Source organism: Mustela nivalis (genome assembly GCF_964662115.1).
Source record: "Mustela nivalis genome assembly, chromosome: 8".
Classification (NCBI taxonomy): domain Eukaryota; kingdom Metazoa; phylum Chordata; class Mammalia; order Carnivora; family Mustelidae; genus Mustela; species Mustela nivalis.
In genome coordinates this window covers 49,862,102-49,879,108 of record NC_139027.1, presented here as the reverse complement: position 1 = coordinate 49,879,108, position 17,007 = coordinate 49,862,102, and the positions used below count along the sequence as shown (strand labels likewise).

The window sequence follows — 17,007 nt, the reverse complement described above, 5'->3', positions numbered from 1 at the left end:
GGTTGTATGCTAGTCTAAGAAGAGTAGTAGTTTACTACTGTCCATACAAAAAAAGAATAGTCAAATTGATCACTTTTTATTGAGAAACAGCTGAAGATGAATTATTTCTGGTTTTGACCTCTCATTATCTTCAATTGCCCATGTTTCCAGTAGCTGGGCAGATGAACAACACAAAACTACCAAACAAAGAGGCCTCCACGAGAGAATAAAATGAGAGCTTTAGTGATAGTTAGTAAATGTTTACCAGTAAGTCTTAGATTTTTATAAAACAAGCTGATTTCATATCAGTCCATACTCACACTCCAGTATGGAAGGCAACAACAATCAAAAGCAGTATCTTGGAACCCAAGAGATAAATGTCATTAAATGCTAAGAGATAAAAAGCAAGATGTCAAGCCATATATATTATATATATATATATATCTATGTATATGACTGGAACAAATATTAACAAATTATCTTAAAATTATGGGTTCATAATTTTTTTCCTTTATAATGTGTCTTTTGATTTTTTTTTACAAGAAGCATGCATTTTCTAATAAGATACCACAAAAGTTGTTTTTGTTTGACTTTAATAAAAAAGTTAGGTAAGCCAGGCTGATCAAACACAGAATGTTAGTTATGAGCTGGAAAAGGGGATTCTCAAGCTTCACATTTTGTTCTAGCTTCTGCCTAAAATAACTGTTTGTATCCCCAATCTAGTCATAATAAATCCTTCTAGAAGCAGAGTGAAAGAATAGGGGTAGAAAGGTATTACAAAATGTTTCTATGCTAAGATGAAGTTTAAAAAAAAAATTTAACTTGGGGTGCTGAGGGTTGAGTTAAATGTGCTCCTAGGTTCATGGCCTCTCTTGAAAATTTTATCCCCATATTACATCCTCATTTCTCATTTTCTATAGGCAATTGGTCTTATTATGCAAATATCTTTCAGCTTACAAGAAATCTCACAAAATTTATATTCTGTATGTATTCTGTATCTGTGTTTTCAATTTATATAAAAGGTATAAGGTGTTTTTTTTTTAATTTTTAGTAAGCATTGTGCTTTTAACATCTATCTACATTGCTAAACATGTATATAGAACCAGGTTTCTGATCATCACATAGTATTCCATTGAGTGCATCTACCAGTTCACCAACATACTGTCCCTGTATGACAGCAACACAGGTTGCTGTCAGCACTCGTCACCACAGACAGTGGGAGTGCACACCCTTGTCCATACCCCTCATTAGATCTGTGTGAAACGGTCTTTGGCATATATATCCAGAAGTGGAATTCTTAGATCGTAAGCTATATAAGTTTCCGACATTCGTACCAAACCGCTTTCTAGTCCATTTCCTAACTGCAATGCATGCAGATTCCTACATTTCCACTTTCTGCCAGTAATTTCTAGTTGGCCAGAGGATTAGAAATACAAATTTCTATACCAAGGTTTGATTGGTTGGTTGGTTGGTTTTCAAGAGAGAGCATGTGCATGTGTGCACAAATGGGGAAGTAGGGTGCAGATAGAAAGGGAGAGAGAATCTTAAGCAGGCTCCAACGCCCAGTGCAGAGCCCCATGTAGGGCTTATCTCACAACCCTTAGATGACCTGAGCCAAAATCAAGAATCAGACACTTAACACACTGTGCCAAGGCACCCCCCTTTTCTTTTCATTTTTAGTTTAATGTTACTTGTCTTGAGAATCTATTTACACTATCCCCACTGTAATGTCAAAAGGAGGGAAGAGTCTGAGACTTCTAAAATTACTGTTGTGCTTTCAACCAGAATGCATTCATTTTCCATTCATCTAGATGCAGTGAAAATAGAGAATGTGAAAAGTGCAAGAATAAGCTACTTTAATTGATTTTTTTCAGATTTTAACTTGTAACAGACAAAAGTAATGGAAGATTTTGCTAGCAATATTAAGATTGATTTAAAATATCTATATAAAACTTTATTCCAAAAACACAGCACTAGTTCCAGATGTCCATGGAATATTTACAGAAATTAATTGTACTTAGGCAAAATGTCAACAAATCCCCAAAGTAGACGATTTATAACTAAGCTTGTATTTTCTAACCATAATGCAATAAAGTTGGAATTTAATAGTTATAATTTTTTTCTTTAAGAAAAAATTTTAAAACCTCATTCTAATCCTTTTTGTTACAGAAGGACTAAAAATGGAAAATACACTTTTTTTTTCATTAGAGACAGAAAAGGCACAAATCCAAAAGTTATGGGGTGTGACTAAATCTATATTTAGAGGGAAATGGTATATTTGAACAAGTTCAATAAAGTAATACATAATTGAAATAAGTCTTCTAGTCTGAAAGAAGATTAATGAAAAAATTTTCTAAGGACCTATTATGCAGGCATAATGCCTTTTTAATGTTTTGAGAAGGACTTTTCATAGTTCTTACCTACCAGACTTGCAGAAAAAAATATCCAGTTCTGCTTCTTTAAAGGTGAATAACAAGCAGTTATCACTTGAGTTCCTGCTTCTATAAGCTTTAATCTGTACCAATTTCTTATATAAAACTTTGTGATAGCGGGACGCCTGGGTGGCTCAGTTGGTTAAGCAGCTGCCTTCGGCTCGGGTCATGATCCCGGCGTCCTGGGATCGAGTCCCATATCGGGCTCCTTGATCAGCAGGGAGCCTGCTTCTCCCTCTGCCTCTGCCTGCCATTCTGTCTGCCTGTGCTTGCTCTCTCCCCCCTCTCTCTCTGATAAATAAATAAAATCTTAAAAAAAAAAAAAAAAAAAACTTTGTGATAGAATTGGGTTTCTGATCAATAAATTTATATCAAAGGACTACTGTCCATACAATCTATATCAAAATTTTGTGTTTTAGACAAACACTTTGTGATTGTGTCACCCTTTACTGGTTAGTAAATTTTATTATTGAAACTACAGTTGACATGTGATCTACATATACCTAAAAACTCTTCACAAGAAAAGACTGTCCTTTGGTTCCTATTTTGACATAGTCTTATCATTGTATATCTCTGATCCTAAACTTCAGTGGTTATAAATGAACTAGCATAAACACATTGCTCTGAAAGAAAAGCATCTCCCAGCAGGCATCTGACTGGCAGAATGTAGCAATAACACATTTCTTATATGAAGAAGAGCTATATAGGCTCATGTAAGGAAACATGACCTTTCTCCTATGTTAGATATATTTTCCTCAGCCCAATTTCTACCTAAAAAAGTAACTTTTTAATTGAAAAGCTTTTGGGGGGTGGGTCTATCTGAAGGTATCTCTGCTCAATAAATGTGGGAATTGAGTCTGACCTAGATTTTAATTAAACTGAACAGTACTGAAAAAGCCTGAGATGGTAGGAGTTATTTTCTTTTCTTTTCCCATTGTGAAATAAGACATTGGCAGGTGAGTTTGCTATCATAATACTAGAAATTAAAACTGCAGCCAGCCAGCCCACCAGCATTTGTCTTTTTTCAAGACTCCCTGCAATAGAAAACGTGAAACCATGATGGCTGATGATGTCAGCTGATGTGTAGTCACTTAAATCTTTTCATGTAAGCCTCATTGCAGAGGCCCTAAGGGATGATGAGATTATCCTAGGAGATGCCTGAGACTCTCCCATGGAATAAAGGAGTGACTGTTTTGGTTTACCAACAGCATCCATAAATGAATGCGGCAGAACTGATGTGATGTCTCTTGGTGGGGCATCAGCATATATTGTCAGACCCAGTGAGGCCTATGCATTGTGATGATTTTTGTGACACTGTGGCTGTCATCCTGGCATCACTGCACGATTCTGACAGTTTGCACCGGCCCTCATCACAGTATGGAGAGTGCTATGTCATACCGACAACATCCAGGGCCCAAGTTTTTGTTGAGATTGTTCATGCTTTATTATATGAAAATGACACTTTGGTCCGCTTCCACTATTCTTATTTCACTTAACAGGAGATGTAGAACCACAGAACATAAGTTTTATTCTCCAAATAAGTCTTCATTACCTCCATTATTTGCTTGCATAATGAATAAACACATTTTTACAGCTTTTTTGAGATTTTTCACATACCATAAAATTCACCTAAAATGTGTAGTTTAATGGATTTTAATATTATTCACAGAGTTGTGCGACCATCCCCCCAATCTAATATTAAACATTTCCCATGCCCCCTAAAAACACCCAGTACTTGGTGGTTCAGTTGTTAAACGTCTGCCTTCAGCTCAGGTCCCGATCCCAGGGTTCTGGGATTGAGCCCAACATCAAGCTCTCTGCTCAGCAGGGAGCCTGCTCCCTCTCCCACTCCCCCTGCTTGTGTTCCCTCTTTTGCTGTTTCTCTGTCATAAATAAATAAAGTCTTTAAAACAAAACAAACAGAAAACACCCTGTACACATTAGCAAAGTCCCTCTGCATTTCTGCAGCCTCTCACCCCTACCCCAGCCCTGGGCTGTGGTTATTAATCTATTTACTGTTTCTGTGGATTTTCTGCTTCTGAACATTTCATATACATGGAATCCTGCAGCACGTGATCTTTTGTGACTAGCTTCTCTCAATGTTTTCAAGGTTCATCTACTTTGTAGCAGTGTGTTCATTCCTTTTTATTGCCAAATAATATTCCATTACATAGTTTATTTATCCACTCAGCAGTCAGCAGATGCTTGGATTTCTTCTACTTTTTTGGCTATTCTTAAGTCTGCTGGGAACAGTCCTTCCAAGTTTTGTGTGGATGTATGTACTCATTTCTTTGGGCAGATGCCTGGGAGCAGATGTATGCAGGAGCGTATGCTAACTCCACATTAAACCATCTGAGGAACTGCCCGCTGTTACCCAAAGTACTGTCACCATTTTGCATTTCCACCAGCAGAATGTGAGGGCTCCAGCTTCTGCACATCCTTGAAAACCCTTGTCTTTGTCTGTCCTTTGGGTTTTCACCATCCTAGACAGCTAACTAAATATATTTTATTATGAAGGAATTTATTTTTAGACTTTTTTCTATCTTTAAATGTTTGTGACATTTTATAGGCAAGAATTAATCCGAAAGAGATTCAAACTAGAAACAGAAACACACACCCCAAAGCCCCTCCTTGAATCAGATGTAGACATCTGTTTTTCACCCCCAGTGGTGCATACCCTGACTGGCTGTGCTCCTGGGATGTTCAGGGGACTCGGGCTTGGAAGCGATCGTCATTTCCACTGCATGTGCACCACAAGGCCCTCAAGGCTCTGCTTGCAGAGCCCCACCATTGCCTCTCTGTGCACGGGCAGCTCATTCGTGTGTCTGAGGCTCTGTTATCAAAGGTCTTACCCTCTAGAGATCCAAGATCTGCAGTCATTGCACTCCCTGGCAAAGCTCTGTCCCCAGCTTTGCTTTCAAAAGGCGCAGGAAGTAGGTCCAGTCTTCCTCTTGGGTTCCCATTTTCCTTCCTGGAAGTGTTTCCTCTCAGGTCTTCACTCTGAACCATTTTTCACAGGGCATGCTGTCTACTCCCCTTTCTTAGAAACTGGCAGCTTTCCTGGGTCTATTAAGGTACCTTATTTTTAAACATATCTCCAAACTAAGTGTGTTGTGCTTCAGATGGTGAGAGCATGTTGAGAGCGGATTTATCACCTTTTGTGGCTGGAACATTTCTTTGGCCTAACATACGTTTTCCTTCTGTTGAGCTCACCAGAGCCACAAAGCCTCTTTAGCGGCACTCTTTCCTGTATGTTTTTGTTTTATTTTCACTTCTTAAATGGGAGTTCAACCACATCGTACAAAACTTGAAATGTATAAAAAGAGTATTTGATACAGGACGTCCTTCCCACTTCTGTTCCCCAGGCACATAGCGCTCCTTTCCAGAGCAACTCAGTGTCAGTTCTTGCACATCTTCACAGAGATTTTTAAAACAGCTTTATTGAAGTATAACTTATATACCATAGAACAGGGGGGTGGAGCCGAGGAAGAGAGAGAATCTTAGCAGCTCCACGCCCAGAGCAGAGCCTGACACAGGGATCAATCTCAGGACTCTGAGATCATGACCTGAGTTGCAGTCAAGAGTCAGATGTTCAACCGAGTGAGCCATCAGGTGCCCTTGAAGCCCATTTTTAAATTACGTATGTGGAATGTCTCAGTATGTATTTAGATCTTGAGTTTCTTCCACCAATATTTTGCATTTTTCAGTCTGCAAGCCTTGCACTTCTGTTGTTAACTTTATTCCTGAATATTCCATTCTTTTTGATGCTGTTTTGAATGGAATTGTTTCCTTAATTTTATTTTCAGACTGTTTATTGCTAGAATATAGAAATACGGTTGATTTGGAGGGGGGCACCTGGGTAACTCAGTCAGTTAAGCATCTGCCTCTTGCTTTCAGCTCAGGTCATGATCTCAGGGTCCTGGGTCAGGCTCCATGCTCAGCGGGGAGTCTGCTTTTCCCTCTACCCCTACCCCATGCTTGTGCACACACTCTCTCTCCCCTTCCTCTTCAAATAAATAAAATATATATATTTTTTATATATATCGAGAAGACTAAAAAAAACCCAAATATATACATGTATTCTGTGTTCTTGGGTACAGACAACTAGTGAAGGGAGGATCTGAGACTGACTTAAATCTTGGGACTCCAGACACAGAGCTTTTTCTACTGTGTCAAAGTTATCGCCATTACCCCCCCCCCCCCCGCCTAACATGTAGGGCTTTACAATTACCCCTTGTTTGATTTAGCATCATTCCTGTTTATTATTTTGGATCTTGACAGTCATTTAGGCCCTCCCAGATAGGGATCATATGAGAAATCACCTGCTTCCCATATCTCCAAGTCACATATATGAAATGTTGAAAAGGAATAGCCAGAGCAAACCAAGTAACTGGACACTTAGTGTTTAGTGCTTAGTAAATACTTGCTGTTGGATCCAAGAAATACACTCATAAAAGGCCTCTCTGTGTTAATAATGTTTGGTAAGAGTGGTTCAACCAGTTATAGTTCTACCAACTTATTTTATCATTTAACCCACATAACTCCCATCTTGCCCTCAAAGATGTCATGAGAAGTCATTTTATTGAAATCTAATTGTACTCAACTACACATTCTTTCAGCTGACCTGTTAGTGATCATATCTACTAGAAGAAACCAGGCTAACCTGGCAGGGCTTATTCTGCCTGCCTTCCTGAGCACTAGCTGAAATGTGCTCATCTTTCCTTTGACCTCCAAATGCTTGCAGATTATTACATTGGTGATCCATTCTAGAATTTCACGTGTCATCATTGTTAAATCCAGTTTGCGATGCCTATCTTTTTGAAAGTTAAAACATTTCTTGTCTCCAGATATCAAGTTTCTAAAAGAAACTATTTCAGTTTCCTGAGGGCCCTGGAATATAGTTTATCTAGTTCAGGCAGCGAACATTCTTAGTTTCCTTTCCTAACTTGGCCTTCAGTTCACCTTTACCAAACTTGCTTAAGTAGACAAGTACCTGGCATTTATAAAAAATATAAATGCCCATACCCCTCACCTAGAGATGCCACCTCATTGTCCTGGGTTAGGACCCTTATCCCCCAGGAGATAGTTGTAATGAACAAGTTTAAGAAATAATGTTTCATATTATATTTTGATCATCTTTTTGTCTTTCACTTAACATTCCACCATCAACTTCAATCCATGAAGTTGTCCTTCTTTGCTCTTAATTGCTCTGAACATAATTATAAAGCCCTTTTGGGTTCTTTAATAATTTTTGTAATACTCTAGTCCCTTGGGGCTTCTCATGGGGCCTTTCGCCTCTTTGCATTTACCTGTGTGTAAGTTTCTGAGTCTGATCTTACTAGAGAGCACCCTCTGCACCTCCCCCCACCATGTTTAGTCATTCCTAGCCCTCTTTATCTCTCATCAGAATTTCATTCTGAAGACCCACCACCCTAATCTTTGGCTAGCATCTTCCTCAGTTTTTTCAAGTCCCATGAACATACTCAGTCTTGATATTGTCCCTTCTTTTTCTTTATCTTGTTTTTTTTTTTTTTGAGTTTTCAGAGTCATTGTTTATTATCTGTTTATTCATTTATTATGTTCAGTTAGCCAACATGTCTTCCCTTCTTAAAACAGCTCGAGCCCTGGGACGCCTAGGTGGCTCAGTGGGCTAAGCCACTGCCTTCGGCTCGGGTCATGATCCTAGAGTCCTGGGATCGAGTCCCACATGGGCTCCTTGCTCGGCAGGGAGCCTGCTTCTCTCTCTGCCTCTGCCAGCCTCTCTGCCTGCTTGTGTGCTCTCTCTCTCTCTGTCTCTCTCTCTCCCCTTCTCCCCCTCTCCCTGACAAATAAATAAATGAAATATTAAAAAAAAAAACAGCTCAAGTCCTTATTCAATAGCAGCAGCTTTCCTCTCCCATTTATAAACGGTGCTGGAAAATATTCCTATTGTCACAAGCTTCCTGGCCACTTGATCTCAACAAATGGAATCCAGTGAAAAAGTGCTCTTGGTAACTTGTGTGTTTTCTTATCCTGTGGGTGACTGTACGATTGACTACAGGTAGTAACAGGGTCTCCTCTTTATTTTTCCAGGTGCCAGACCATGTGATTTCTTCTGATTCTGTTTCATCTTCTACCAGTAGTTTCTGGAGCTCAAGCTCTACCCTTGGCAACAAGCAAAATGTACAAATGTTAAACAAGAGCATACAAGCAGGTAAATTACCTGAGTTGAAACATTTCCATTAAAATACCAGTAGATCTTTAACATATGTTAAGATACTCAGCCTCAAAACAAAATGAAGATTAAAACTATACTCAACTCCCATTTTTCGTCTATCAGACTGGCAGAAATCTAGGCCTGGTAGTAAGTTTGTGGGCACAAGTGTAAAGAAATAGGTACTCATACATTCTGGTTGGGAATACAATCCTACAGACAATTTGGCAGTTTCAATCAAAATTACTTTGACCTGGTACTTTTACTTTTGGAATTTAGCCTATAGGTATGTTTTGCCTATGTGCAAAATGACAAGTGTACAGAATTAATCATTGAAGTAGATGGTTTGTTTTTGGGGTTTGTTTGTTTTTTTTTCCAGATTTTATTTATTTATTTGACAGAGATCACAAGCAGGCAGAAAGAGAGGAGGAAGCAGGCTCCCTGCTGAGCAGAGAGCTCGATGCGGAACTCGATCCCAGGACCCTGGGATCATGACCTGAGCCGTAGGCAGAGCCTTAACCCACTGAGCCACACAGGCGCCCCTGAAGTAGTGTTTATTATAGCCGAAAATTTAAATCGACTTAGATATCCATCAATAGCCAGCTGCTTAAATAGATTATCATATGTCCATATCATGAAGCATAGTGTGAGGACACTCTCTCTCTACTAAGATGACAAGATCTCCAACACTGATAATTAAAAAGGAAAAGCAAAGTACTTTAAAAATAAAGGAAGATAGTTGCTTGAATGTGTACAAAAAATTCTCTGGAACCATGGGGTTACAAACTGAATGAATAGAAAACAGGAATGTGAAGGAGGCTTTTCACTTCTTTTCTATATCTTCTGATTTTATACAACAAAAATAAACGTTGCCCTTGTGTTGTTTTTTTTTTTCCCCCTCAAGTCTTGACTTAGTATCTGTCAGCCTCTTCCTTACCTGGGTGACTGCCAGTAGGACAATAAGCATTAGCTATCTTCCTCACTTGGGATCAAAACTATAATCCTGGGCCCCTTGGTGACTCAGTCAATTAAGTGTCTGCCTTCAGCTCAGTCATGATCCTAGGGTCCTGGGATTGAGTCCCATATCGGGCTCCCTGCTCACTGGGTAGCCTGCTTCTCCCTCTCCCACTTCCCCTACTTATGCACGCACACTCTTACTCTCTTTCTCTCTCTCTCTCTCTCTATCTATCTATCTTTGTCAAATAAATAAATTAAAATAAATCTTTAAAAAAAAAAAAGAACTGAAACCTTTATCCATTGAATCCACGTTAGTTTTTTTTTTTCCCTCTAATATCTAAATTGACTTAGAAGTAAAAACCTTCTTTCTTTCTTCCTTGCCTTCTTCCCTTTCTTTTTCTCCCTCCCCTCCTCTCTGTCTCTCTCACACTCACCCCTCCACACCACCCAGAGGAGGCCTGCATTTTTGAAGGCTTACAGTTTTCATTTACTGAATTGAATACACATGTCAACTAAGTCTCAAGGCTACTCCCAGAATATCTGTGGATCTTTTTCCTCAGGTAACTTGGAGATTGTGAATGGTGTCAAAAAACACACTCGAGATGTGGGGATGACTTTCCCAACTCCAAGTTCTAGCGAGGCTAGAATAGAAGAGGACAGTGATGTGACTTCTTGGTCAGAAGAAAAAATAGCAGAGAAAAGACTTCTTGCCAACTATCTTGGGGACAAAAAGTTAAGGAAGAACAAGCACAGCTTCTGCGAAGGTCAGTTTCTAATTCCAGTTTCGTAGCCAAAGAACTAATGAATTTCCAGTCTCTCACAATGCTAAGATTCTTTATTTCTAAATGACTCTGTTGACCCCATCTCCCCAAACAATACCTTGGCACATCTTCTAGTACTAAAATTACAGTCATGCTGGTAGTTTAGCCAACTCCAGGGCATCCTGGTGGCCTCTGACAGCTGAGCCCCCGAGAGCCTATATTACACACATATCTTTGATGAGCACAATGGGAGATCTCTTTTCTTTTTTAAAATATTTCCCGTAGGAGTTTCATGGTTTGTTCCCATGGAAAATGTGAAGTCCGGTCCTAAGGAAAACCTGCCCAAGCATCATGGCCCTGGTATCTGCTGGTTTGCACCAATAACCAACACCAAACCGTGGAGGGAACCGCTGCGGGAACAGAACTGGCAGGGACAGCACATGGACAGCCACGGGGCACTAGCAGGCCCAGGCAGAGAGCCACCGAAGCCGTTTGTGAGAGCAACGCTACAGGTGCAGTGACACTGAGTTAATTGTAGCTGTGGGGTCAAAGGGGGACATACAAAGAAGCTAAGACTGTGACTTGGCCTTCTGAAGATCAGTCATGTAACCCTCATTTCTAGCCACCCACTCCCACAGTTCAGCTGTTCCTACTCTCATCGTTAATCAGAGGCTGCCTTACTGTCAACCGTTGCAGACTGGGTGTTGCCCCCTGCACCTGGGGACAAGGCAAGGGAAGGGAGGGTGTTGTGATGCTGCTGCTCACGGGGTTCATGGGTTCCTGAACGTGGCGCGCTCCGGAGGCCTGATACTATTGTCAGCCTTACATGTGTTCCTCCGTTTACAGAATTCCTGTGCCTACTTAGCACGGGATTGAAAAGGCACAAAGTCCTTTCTTTACATGTACCTTGGGAGCTGAAAGAAATGTCATTTAATAATGTATTTGTTGGAAGGGAAATTTAAAATAACACAGTGGGCTGAGTGACATCTAGAAGAGTTACAGTTGCCAAGGTCGTAGTTTTCGGCTTGCTGCAGAGGCACTCTTTGACACCTCCGATGGCCTGCCGCCACCCTTCCCCCGCCCCCCGTCCCCTAGGAGTTGTTAGATTATTCTTCGGCTCTACATAGTTTCTGCACTGTAGAAACAGGCTCTTCAAACCACTGTGGGGCCGGCTTTTTTGCAAGCCGTTAGAGAACAGACTGCATCATTCATGTGAGGTCAGGGATCCTTTTCTCCCCCTCAGGAATCCCTTCAGTTTCACAGACCTGACTTCATCTCCCGCTCTGGGGAGCGGATAAAGCGTCTGAAGCTGATAGTCCAGGAGAGGAAGCTGCAGAACATGTTACAGAGCGAGCGGGAGGCCCTGTTCAACACTGTGAGAGAACGGCAGGGCCGGGACCCTGTGCGCCCGCTTCTGAAAAGAGGTACCCTCTGCCTCTTCGCTTTCCTATCATGGCTGCTTCCCCCCAACAGGGAGCGTGTCTCAGTGCCAGCCCAGTTAACAGGGATAGAAAGGGACTCTTAGCTTGCTGAGTCTCCACTCTCCCTGGGCAGCAAAACCTGCCCCATGTGGTACTCAGCGCTCTCATGATCCACAAAAGCCCCAGGTCCTCCTGCCCTGTCACTGCATCTCAGAAACCAGAGTGTACAGTGAGAATGGTATTTTTATAAGCCAGCTGTGGGTCCGTGAGCAAGTTCCAGGATTGCCAACTTCATGGGGGTGGGAGGGTTGTGATGACGATGATGATGATGATGATGATATGTAACCCTCACGTGTTTTGCCCAGACACTGTTCTTATGTAATGCTTGTAACACCTCCCTAAGATAGATACTATTAATAACCCTGTTTTACAAATGGGAAAACAGACAACGAGAGCTTAAGTCCTCTGTCCAAGAGTATACACCTGATACGCTGGGATTTGAACCCTGATGGTCTCGCTTTAGACTCTGCACTCCTAATGATTCTGCTAGATGTAAGATCTCCAGAAAATAATATATGTGCACTGTGAAAACTACAAGTGTGACCTAATGCTCTCATCGCAGCCTTACCTATAAACTGGCCAGTGTCTCTGTTCACACTCCCTAGTCTGTGCCACAGCATGTTGTGTCTTCAGGAGCCTGCTATCATAGCCCCCATAGTCTAACCTTGGCCTTAGCCTTGGCCACTGCTCACCACCCAGTACTGTCAGCTCAAGGTAGGGGCATCAGGTCCCAGCAGCTCCCTCTCACAGCTTTAGAGCAACACACCCTTCCCTATTAAGACGCTATCTCCTGAAAACCCCTTCTTCTCATGCTTAGGCTTCCTGGATGCCCGAAAGAACAGGCCTATTGGGAAGAAGGAAATGATTCAGAGGTCTAAACGGTAAGGCTAAAAAGAATAAGAGTAATTACAAAAGTCTAAGTAAGGCCACCAACTGATTAGGAGCTCTGATTTGTCCCTGGAATAAAGACATATGCTCAAGTTAAAATTTTTGTTATGAGAAAATTAGTTGTGAAAGAAGTTTCTCACTTATAGCACTAGAAAAGGAAAGAAAAATAGCAGATTTGTGGTATGAATGAGTCAGATAAGAAAGATACAAAGAATTCCCTCTAATTTGCATGCCTTAGGCTTGTCTTATATAAATAAAGATACCTAAAAATAAATAAATAAATAAATAAACCTAAAATGTAAGATATGACTATTTTGAAATAAATTGTTTATTTGGGGCACTATCCTTTTATCTGCACAATCACCTTTCTAGGAATTTATGCAATATAGTGAGAAATAATGAAATACTAAGACACATTAAATTAAGCCTTACAAAAAGTCAAATTTGGGGCATCTGGGGGGCTCAGTTGGTTGAGCGTCTGCCTTTGGCTTGGGTCATGATCTCAGGGTCCTGGGATCGAGTCCTGGTCTGGCTCTCTTGTTTCTCAAATTCCTCATATCAGTGAGATTATATGTTAATTGTCTTTCTATGATTGACTTACTTCACTTAGTATAATACCCTCTAGTTCCATCCATGTCATTGCAAATTGCAAGATTTCTTTTTTTTTTTTTAATGGTTCTGAGCAGGATTTCTTTTTCTTTTTCTTTTTCTTTTTTTGCCTTTTTTTTTTTAAATTTCTTTTCAGCCTAACAGAATTCATTGTTTTTGCACTATAGCCAGTGCTCCACGTAATATGTGCCCTCCTTAATACCCACCACCTGGCTCCCCCAACCTCCTACCCCCCGCCCCTTCAAAACCCTCAGATTGTTTTTCAGAGTCCATAGTCTCTCATGGTTCACCTCCCCTTCCAATTTTCCTCAACTCCCTTCTCCTCTCCATTACCCTATGTCCTCCATGTCATTTGTCATGCTCCACAAATAAGTGAAACCATATGATAATTGACTCTCTCTGCTTGACTTATTTCACTCAGCATAATCTCTTCCAGGCCCGTCCATGTTGTGACAAAAGTTGGGTATTCATCCTTTCTGATGGAGGCATAATACTTCATAGTGTATATGGACCACATCTTCCTTATCCATTCTTCCGTTGAAGGACATCTTGGTTCTTTCCACAGTTTGGCGACCGTGGCCATTGCTGCTATGAACATTGGGGTACAGATGGCCCTTCTTTTCACTACATCTGTATCTTTGGGGTAAATACCCAGTAGTGCAATTGCAGGGTCATAGGGAAGCTCTGTGTTTAATTTCTTAAGGAATCTCCACACTGTTCTCCAACAGTGTAAGAGGGTTCCCCTTTCTCCACATCCTCTCCAACACACGTTTCCTGTCTTGCTAATTTTGGCCATTCTAACTGGTGTAAGGTGGTACCTCAATGTGGTTTTAATTTGAATCTCCCTGATGGCTAGTGATGATGAACATTTTTTCATGTGTCTGATAGCCATTTGTATGTCTTCATTGGAGAAGTATCTGTTCATATCTTCTGCCCATTTTTTGATATGATTATCTGTTTTGTGTGTGTTGAGTTTGAGGAGTTCTTTATAGATCCTGGATATCAGCCATTTGTCTATACTGTCATTTGCAAATATCTTCTCCCATTCCATGGGTTGCCTCTTTGTTTTGTTAACTGTTTCCTTTGCTGTGCAGAAACTTTTGATCTTGATGAAGTCCCAAAAGTTCATTTTCGCTTTTGTTTCCTTTGCCTTTGGAGATATATCTTGAAAGAAGTTGCTGTGGCTGATATCAAAGAGGTTACTGCCTATGTTCTCCTCTAGGATTCTGATGGATTCCTGAACAGGATTTCTTAATGTTTTTATTCATCTGTCTGCCCTCCCAGATCATGAGGAACCCAACCATCATTCTTTGTGTCCAAATGTCTGACAAGAAGCAGGCCCAGACAGAGGCCTGGGGCCTGAGTTTGAGATCTGAATGCCCTGTGAGCAGCAGACCTTTAGGGACATGGGGGAGAAGAAATCATGTTGCTATGTGGTTGGGTAACCTCAGTGCTTTTTGTTTTCCTACTGGCACCATTCCTAAGGATTTATGAGCAGCTTCCAGAAGTTCAGAGAAAGAGAGACGAGGAGAAGAGGAGATTGGAATACAAGTCATACCGCCTGCGAGCTCAGCTCTTCAAGAAGGTCAGTCAGTCCTTGGGCAGGATCCATCAGGTTTATTAGGGGAAAGAGAAGTTGAGAGAAACACATCTGACCTATTTGAATTAACTATATCTGGGGAGTAAACTTAAACTTGTAATGCATTGTACCACACCTGGAATTTGGAAGATAATGTCACCCATGACTAGATTTCAAATCTACAAATCTGAAAGGCGAATCTAGAAAAGGCACCCTCCAGGCATACATTTGGAACAAAACCAAATTCTGTACTTAAGAGTCATGGTGGAAATGTCCAAATCTATCAGAATTCTTGGCTTTTCATTTTAGAGTCCCAAATGGTAGTTCTGTGCCCCTTATTGGTAAGTCAGATACTTCTAGAGCTTATAAAATAAACTGGAAAACGTCCGAGTATAGCATAAGAGTTGGCAGCCTGGGGACTCAGAGCCTCGAAATTGCCACCATTTCCAGCCCATGGCCCAGGGGAATCAGTGGTGCCACAAGTCCCAGACCCTCCCAAGGCCAGGGAACTTGCTACCAGTATATTCCTTGAGAAGCCAGGCAGGCAACCATGCCTGAAGGTCCATATCCTTCACTGTTCTCATTTCCTTCCCAACCCCTTCACTTCACCACCAGAGGACTCTGAAAGTCAGAATCCAAAAGACGTGTTTATACCAGACCGATGTGGGATTGGAGAACTGCTTCTGGAGCACACCCGGAGCTGGGCTGGGCCGGGCCCTTCGAAGAGGGGGCCCCCAGGCACCACATGGCCTGTCCAGTGGGTCAGCATCACAGGCCAGGCCTCTCGTTGTGCTCGTATGTTTGAACTGATGGATGGATGGATCATAAATGATCTGTATCTGTACAGAAGTAATAGATACTAACTATATAGATCATCTTTCTTAAACACTTCAGGAAGAATTTTTTTGCATAATTACCATAGTTTCTGTAACTGGGGAAGATAAACAAGATTTGGGTAGAACCCCACTGGTCTCTTCAGCGACATGTCTGGGGTGAGGAGTGGCTGTCTCCCTCTGATGGCAAGAGTATCTGACTTTTTTCCTGTCTTTCTTTTCTTCCACAGAAAGTGACCAATCAGCTCTTGGGGAGAAAAGTTCCCTGGAACTGATAGGAGATTATTTTCCTCACAGTCTTGGAATTATATTTTATCAACATGAAGAAGCACAATCCTTACTTTTATGAGTCTGGTTTAATAAAGCGTAACTCTTTGTCTATGTTTAATTTAGAAGTAGTAACCTTCTAAAGAGTCTGAGGAGAATGGTGATTAGGATTATTAATGGTTTGGGAGCAATATTTTCTCCACAGTGGCCTTGCCCACAGGAATGTTTGTCACAGTGATACCATTTCTGAATTCTAGCCACAAGTAAGTCCCTTTTTGTATGTGTTTTTATACTTTTAGAAAATAAATAACTTCTGATTGAATCATAGTAAAGCAAGCAGCAGAGGGTCATTTCTTTACCATCTGGAGATGTGCAGGGAGCTATGTGATATCTCTCCTAAAGTGTGTGGGGAGCCTCAGTCTAAAAGCATCTGTCAAGGGAGTGGGCTGTGAGAATGAAATGTGGCCTTTCTTCACAGACATGGCAGAACTTGACGATAGCCCTGCCATGGGCTTTCTGGAGATGGGGTCTGGTTAGAGTAGCTATTGGGCAAGCCCAGACACTCCCAGCGGACTGGGCACCTTGGGTCGAGAGCCTCCTCTTAGCCTCATTCCAACTTCCCATTGGCCTCTAGCCCTTGGTGGATTTTCCTCCAGCCACCCTCTCTTCAGGACTGAAGCCTCAGAGCCTTTGTCATCACACATAGAACCAACATTTATAACCCGGAAAACCACTTATAAAAAGCATGAGTTTAATAAATATAATCATGTACATAAAGCATTTAATGAATCCTGTAGTCTAGAATGACAGCTAAAGCCCAGAGTTGACGGGGGAAGGTGCTAATCGGCCTCATTCAAAATTCAGGGAAGCCCCAGCCTCCCCAAAGGCTTCCGCAGAGGCCAAGTTAAACAGCAGTTCTGCCACCAAGCAGCTCCGAGGGCGCCACCAAGGCTCCTTTCCTTACCCAGGAGGAGGCTATGAAGAAGACTCAGAGAAAACATTTGGTATGTGAAGTTTACTCCCTAGTT

The 17,007-nt window shown here is 41.4% G+C and overlaps 1 protein-coding gene across 7 annotated transcripts in view; it reads left to right on the top strand.

The window, feature by feature from the left end:
- ALMS1 (ALMS1 centrosome and basal body associated protein) overlaps positions 1-16,311 on the top strand; it is a 199,489-nt gene extending 183,178 nt beyond the window's left edge. For 2 of the 7 annotated variants that reach the window (XM_082743950.1, XM_082743948.1), the window contains 8 exons: positions 8,484-8,604; positions 10,122-10,325; positions 10,608-10,834; positions 11,566-11,746; positions 12,621-12,684; positions 14,786-14,885; positions 15,495-15,674; positions 15,943-16,311. In XM_082743950.1, coding sequence (XP_082600076.1) covers positions 8,484-8,604; positions 10,122-10,325; positions 10,608-10,834; positions 11,566-11,746; positions 12,621-12,684; positions 14,786-14,885; positions 15,495-15,674; positions 15,943-15,987 — 1,122 coding nt within the window. In that variant the 3' untranslated portion in view covers positions 15,988-16,311. The remainder of the gene's footprint in view (positions 1-8,483; positions 8,605-10,121; positions 10,326-10,607; positions 10,835-11,565; positions 11,747-12,620; positions 12,685-14,785; positions 14,886-15,494; positions 15,675-15,942) is intronic. The other 5 variants (XM_082743954.1, XM_082743951.1, XM_082743949.1 and 2 more) reach the window with 4 other exon arrangements.
- The last annotated feature ends 696 nt before the right edge of the window (positions 16,312-17,007 follow it).